The sequence below is a fragment of the Populus euphratica genome, unplaced genomic scaffold, assembly GCF_000495115.2.
Source record: "Populus euphratica unplaced genomic scaffold, PopEup_1.0 scaffold27.1, whole genome shotgun sequence".
Lineage (NCBI taxonomy): Eukaryota > Viridiplantae > Streptophyta > Magnoliopsida > Malpighiales > Salicaceae > Populus > Populus euphratica.
Genome location: NW_011499899.1, coordinates 989,998 through 996,104, shown reverse-complemented (window position 1 = coordinate 996,104; position 6,107 = coordinate 989,998). Strand labels below are relative to the sequence as shown.

Sequence of the window (6,107 nt, the reverse complement as noted above, 5' to 3'; positions counted from 1 at the left end):
CTTTCATTGCCATGTCACACAAGCCATGTTCTACCAGCAAACACATTTATCATAACACCCAACTACCGGTGAAAGGTACTCAAAGCATCCATTTAACTGTAACTCAAAAAAAAAAATCATAAAATTGAAGATAAAAAAATAAATATAAAAGGGCAAAATGGGCAATGTGATGGAGATGTAAATATAAGAAACAGTAAGGGCAAATCAATAATGAAACTGCTACAACTCTCTCTCTCTCTCTCTCTGTGCGTTTGTTGTTCTTTCTGTCAGGTGTCTGGCTTCTTTATAGTTAAACCTCCCTCTCTCCCTCCCTCTCTCTCTCGAGCTGCTAAAAACTGAAGAGAAACAAGCTGGCTATAGCAATGCAGGTTGGTTAGTTTTAAGTTGAAGTTTCTTGAATCAGTAAGAAAAAAAACAGTATCCTATTTCAGTGCTTTTCTTTCTATTTTATTTATCTTGATGAAATTGCTTTTTGTATGCAGACAAGAACAGTAGAAGTGAAGAATGTATCAGATCTTGCTAGTGAGAGAGAAGTTCACGAGTTCTTCTCCTTCTCTGGCGAAATCGAAAACATTCACATCCAACGGTACTACTTTTTTTTTTCTTTGGTGTTTGCTTGCTGAGAAAATGAACGAAACTGGAAAGTTGTGGAAAACTGGATCTTGGGTTTTTTGGATTTTTATGTTATTTTAGTATAGTATTAGTGTTTCTTGAGTGGTTTTTATTTTTCTAGTTTTTGAGACTTTCTGTCAAGAAAAAATGAAGGAAAGTGACATTGTTATGCTGAATTTATTTCTGGGTTTACTAGTTAAGATACGAAAACAAGTGAAGCTGAGTTATTTGCCTGTTATATTTGCTTAATTGAACATGTGGTTTTTGGATGCAGTGACAATGGGCAATCAAAGACTGCATTTGTTACCTTCAAAGATCCCAAAGCACTAGAAATTGCCTTGTTGTTATCGGTGGGTTCACTTGTTTTCTTGTTGTTGTTGTTGTTAAATTTTACCTTGTATTTTCCAGTTGATAATCAGATGAGTTATGAGATGCACTTTAATTTCTGTAATTTGAAGAATTGTTTTTTTATTTTTTCATTCCCTCTAAACTTTAAGCAATTGAATTCCTTTCTTTAACTCCACCCAGTAAATGGTCCCTTCTGATGTATCCATTGGAGGCAGAATGTGCATTTCTTTTAATGATGCATTAATTATTAGAAATATCTAGATAAGCTGATCTGAACTTCTGTTGATGTTCATTTTGATTTTTCCTTAAGAAAGACTTTTGTTTTGAAAAGTAGAAAGTGCTAGTCAGTCTTATTTCATCTTCTCCATTGTAATAAAAGAAGAATATATCTCTGGAAAGGAAAGGGTGGAAGCTAAGTAGCACAGGAAAAAGAGGACGAGACAGGCTATCTATTCATGCTGATTGTATTGTGACGTAGAAGAAGTTGACTGTTGCTACAATAAATTGTTGTTCTCTTACTATAAGTAGCACAGGAAAAAGAGGACGAGACAAGCTATCTATTCATGCTGATTGTATTGTTGTTCTCTTACTTAATTAGCCTGCGAGTCATGTGATGGAATGTAAATGACCCCTTTTGAAATGCCAAGTTCCATAAAATTTGTATATGTAGCATAACGTATTTTGGAAAGGAATATTTTTGGGTCTTAAGCTTGCAATTGGCTAACCCTCTCTATTTGATATGATCATTTGAGTAATCATTATGCATCATTAATCTGTAGAGTATAATTTGTGTGTCTCTGATGCAGGGCGCAACTATAGTTGACCAGATAGTGGCTATAACTCCTGTGGAAAATTATGTGCCAAATCGTGAGCTACAGGTTTTTCCACTATCAAGTTATTCAAATCTCTTTCAAATGATTTTGCAAAATATTTATGTTCTTGAGTGCAATTTATGCAGGAAGTAAGGAATATGGACATCGCTATACTTGTAGTTCCTTCTGAAGACTTCCCATCAAATGTTGAGGTAGTCAAAATCACCAGTGCTAATCTTACTTGGAGTATTCTTAGATGTATCCATCTATTTTATGGTGGATGTGAGAGACTTTTCATAACTAGAAAAACTTTGCTGCTATATAGAAATTATATTTGTGATTATTGTCTTATATATGCTAATGAAATTGATTAAATACTGAAAACACCTGGTTGCTACTTGCTTCTCTTTTATGGTTGAGCGAGATGAATCTTTATCCTCAGTATTGTTACCTTATTTGTCTTCATTCACCAGGAGCCATTTTACTTGTGCTTTAGGGTGATAGGTGGTTTGTGACCTGCATATTTGTCTCAACATGGGTCTGTTTATTAATTTTAAAGCATAGTGACTTTGAGTATTTAAGGTACCCTTAGTTCTTGTATAGTGGTTTAGGGCTTCAAATCCTAGCTTTCAACTTTATTGTTTTAAGTCTGTCCTGTCTCTCTTAGCAGGGGAAAACTAGCCCTTCAGGTAGCGGAAAAGTCTATGTCAGTAGAGCACAAGAAGTTGTCACAAGTATGCTAGCAAAAGGTTCAGCTATTGGCCAAGATGCAATGAATAAGGCCAAGGCATTCGATGAGAAACATCGCCTGAGTGCCAATGCATCTGAGAAGGTAATTTCATTTGATCGAAGAGTTGGGTTAACAGAGAAATTGACTGTTGGAATTTCGGTAGTTAACGAGAAAGTGAAGTCTGTTGACCAAAGGCTTCATGTATCGGATAAAACAATGGCAGCGATATTTGCAGCTGAAAGGAAGATAAATGACACAGGATCAGCTGTAAAATCAAGCAGGTAGAATCTCTTCCTTGAGATTATATTCGCTAGTTCCTCGTTTAGATACTATCATTTTGTATGAATGGGATTGGTTGATGTAATTATTTCTGTTTTTTTCCACCCTTGTGGGATGAATCCCTGCCCCTTGTTTCTGGTTGTTTCAAATAATGGATATTAGAAGAAATGTACATAGACAATTCTGTTTTTGCTGTATCTAAAGCTGAATATTGTGGAAGATGTGGAGGAAAGTTTAGGAATAGTGATTTCATCTCTGGTGGCATGACTTATACAATGCATCATGATTTTCTTTTATCACACAATGCATGATTCCCTAATCTTTCCGATGATGTAGAACACGTAGGGTTAGTAAACTGGCAACTACTATAGATATTTTTTTCATAGCTGAGCAAGTGAGTGGGCTCTTTTAGGCCTAAATGAATTTGCTTTTGTTTTCCTATTTCAACATAACACATCATCGATATCTCTAGGAATTTTATTTTAGGATGTATTTTGCATATTTATTGCACACATTTAGATCCAATCAATTACTCCTTTTTAATTCTAATGGATCCTTAATGAGATTCATCTCTGGGTAGAACCTAACCTTTTTAAGAAAATACACAGAATTTTCTTGCTGTTTTTGGATCAGATGACCCTGAAAATTGATCCAGTGTTGTTCCCTCTTCTTTTTCTTCACCAACCTCTGTTTAGAAGAGACAGTGGACTGGCATTGAATATAATGTCATCTCTGATATCCTCCTTATATCATCAATCTCAGCCCAATCATCATCATCTAAACAAGTTTTGGCTTCTCTATTTGATGTGCATTAATTTTCACAACAATATTATACTTTGGCATTTGATTTTGGTTTTAATTATGCACTTGGAAAAGTGAGTCAGCACCAAAAAAAAAGAAGTAACATTTGAGTTCTGTTTTGACTTGGTACAGGTATGTGAGTGCTGGGACAGCATGGCTAAATGGTGCCTTTAGTAAGGTGGCGAAGGCTGGGCAGGTTGCTGGTACAAAAACAAGAGCAAAGTTCAGTTTGGCTGTTTCGAATTTGACTGCTAAGGTAGGTTCTACTCTTGGAGCTAATATTATCAGATGGACATTGAAAATCACTTATTTATATATTTATTCATATATAATGATCATAAGATGTATTTTCTTTATAGTTCAGTATCACTGTAAATTAGAACTTATGCTGGGTTCATCCTGATGTCAAAAGGCCATGAAGCCATTTATGTGCTTAGGGTGACAGAATTGTCCTTTGGCTTTATTATTAGTAGTGGTCGTGGCACTGTTGAGGATAAATTAATTGTCAAATTGAAGTATTGAGAGATAGCAGAGTAACTGATAGGCTAAAACCCAAAATTAAGAAGCATCAATATAAAAGCAAGGGAGAGTGACACCCAAAAGCATCCATGGTAGAAAAAAGAAGTAGAACAAAGAAATAACAAAAAGAATACGAGGAAGACATTAAACAGATACTGAGGTTGGGGTTTGAAAATAATGAGGGACTGCTAAGATTTTCTGTTAATATCCCAAGAAAATGGATTGAATAGGCAACAGCAAAAGGAGGGATTTTGATTGAAAGCCAAAAGAGTCCGCAGAATTAAAAATAAATAAATTATCTAAGCTCTTAGATTACATTGCCAGGCACCCTATCTCTTTTCTCTTTGCTTCCATTGTTGTCTTTGAATCGGTCCCTTTTAATCTTTTATGGCAAAATTGTCTTATAATTAGGAAAAATGGAGAGAAGGTGGGCTGCTGGGTTAGAAGTTTTAGGTGTTAATTGTGTAACACGTGAATAGCACATGACATTTTGTGTGTTAGTTATTATGGTAGTATTTTTGAAAAGTTCCTTTCAATTGATAATGTATTAAAATGATGTTTTTTATACATATACTTTTTTATTTTTTAATATCAGTGCAACAAAACTATTTAAAAACACACAAAAAACATCAATATGCCTTTTCAGACGAAAAAAAAAACATTTTGAAACGTAGAAGCGATTCCAAAAAAAAAAAAAAAACCCATAAAAACTCGCTTTATCGAAGAAATGGATAGAAGGTAACAACGGGTTCTATTAATAGTTTCCCATAGTAGAGGATGTCAATTCAAACTCCAAAAGAATAATGTTTCTCCATCCAAATGTCATATTTCAAGGGATCGTTGTATGGATTCACCTCTTGTTTACTAGTGCAAGAAATGTTGGCGCTAATGCTATGTAAAAAAGTTGATTAATTACGCCTTGGCTTCGTTTTCTGTTTTTGAAGCGATAATTTTCCTTGTTTCATGAATTGCAGGAATCTCCGATCGCTGTATGAGACAGAAATTCAGTGTCAGCTGAAAGTTGCTTCATCAAACGTTTGCTGCATGCATTTAACTGCTATGGTGCTCCAATCATCAAATTTGGAGAACAGGATTTATTGAATTTGGAGTTGCTGGCTTGGTGAAGAACGAGAGTAATTTGTGCAGTGTTCCCTTTATGCATTCTTCTATGGTTTGATTCATGTGTGTCGATTCAAGTCACTACTTGCATATTTTTCAATATTCTTTGGTTCCTAGGGTATTATTATAGCCTATGGCTTCCTTGTAATTTTGTAGTTTGCAACATTGTTTCCAAGTCAATGAAAATTCACCAAGAGGCTACCACTACCTGTTGCCAATTTATGGTTTCTATTTCTTCGTCATCTTTCACCAGACCACCTTATTTGAGCCATCCCGGTGCAGCCTCGAAGCCGATGTTTATCTATGTTTTAGGAGAAACTTGACTGGCGATTTGGAGTGTAATCGTTGTTTTGTAAGAGTTGAAAAGTATTTTACTAGAGCTATTGGTTATGGTGCTGCTATCAAAAACACAGTTTCCTCGATTTGCGTGACAGTATTCTCCTCCTCTTGCCCCTTCGGCAGATACAGCGAAACAAAAGTTGTGGCATTCCTTCCTTGTGGAATGCTCATTGAAGAAAAAAGAGAATGGATGTATCAAATAAATAAAACGGGCTGTCACTTTCAATTTTATTTCTTGTCAAGTTCTGTCCATCCAAATAAATGCTAACCTGTAATGTGATTGTTTCTTGTTCATAATATGTGGTCAGCGACAGCTCAGCTGTCTGTCACGACCTTGTATATATATATATGTTTCAAAGAATATGCTCATGTATGCCCAAAACTAAAGCAAAAAAAAAAATCTTAATCCTCAAGGACATTGGTGGTGGGGGATCCCAGAATTGTTTTTGTAATAAGCTAGTTTACATGAGAAGCCAAAACAGAGTCATGGCCGTGACGTCCAGCAACTAGAAATTTCAGAGAGGCCATGCGCATTTCTTCTTGTGGAA

At 35.4% G+C, this 6,107-nt stretch overlaps 1 protein-coding gene across 4 annotated transcripts; it reads left to right on the top strand.

The window, feature by feature from the left end:
* The first annotated feature begins 225 nt into the window (after positions 1 to 225).
* Positions 226 to 5,455, top strand: LOC105132543 (uncharacterized). 4 transcript variants are annotated; one of them, XM_011036110.1, is made up of 8 exons: positions 226 to 368; positions 483 to 586; positions 887 to 962; positions 1,767 to 1,838; positions 1,919 to 1,984; positions 2,443 to 2,783; positions 3,715 to 3,838; positions 5,076 to 5,455. In XM_011036110.1, the coding sequence occupies exons 1-8, from the start codon at positions 363 to 365 to the stop codon at positions 5,094 to 5,096; spliced, it is 810 nt and encodes a 269-aa protein (XP_011034412.1). In that variant the 5' UTR covers positions 226 to 362; the 3' UTR covers positions 5,097 to 5,455. The 4 variants fall into 4 exon arrangements, with proteins under 4 accessions (XP_011034412.1, XP_011034410.1, XP_011034413.1 ...); XM_011036108.1 differs by having other exon boundaries at positions 2,440 to 2,783; XM_011036111.1 differs by lacking the exon at positions 226 to 368 and having other exon boundaries at positions 477 to 586.
* The last annotated feature ends 652 nt before the right edge of the window (positions 5,456 to 6,107 follow it).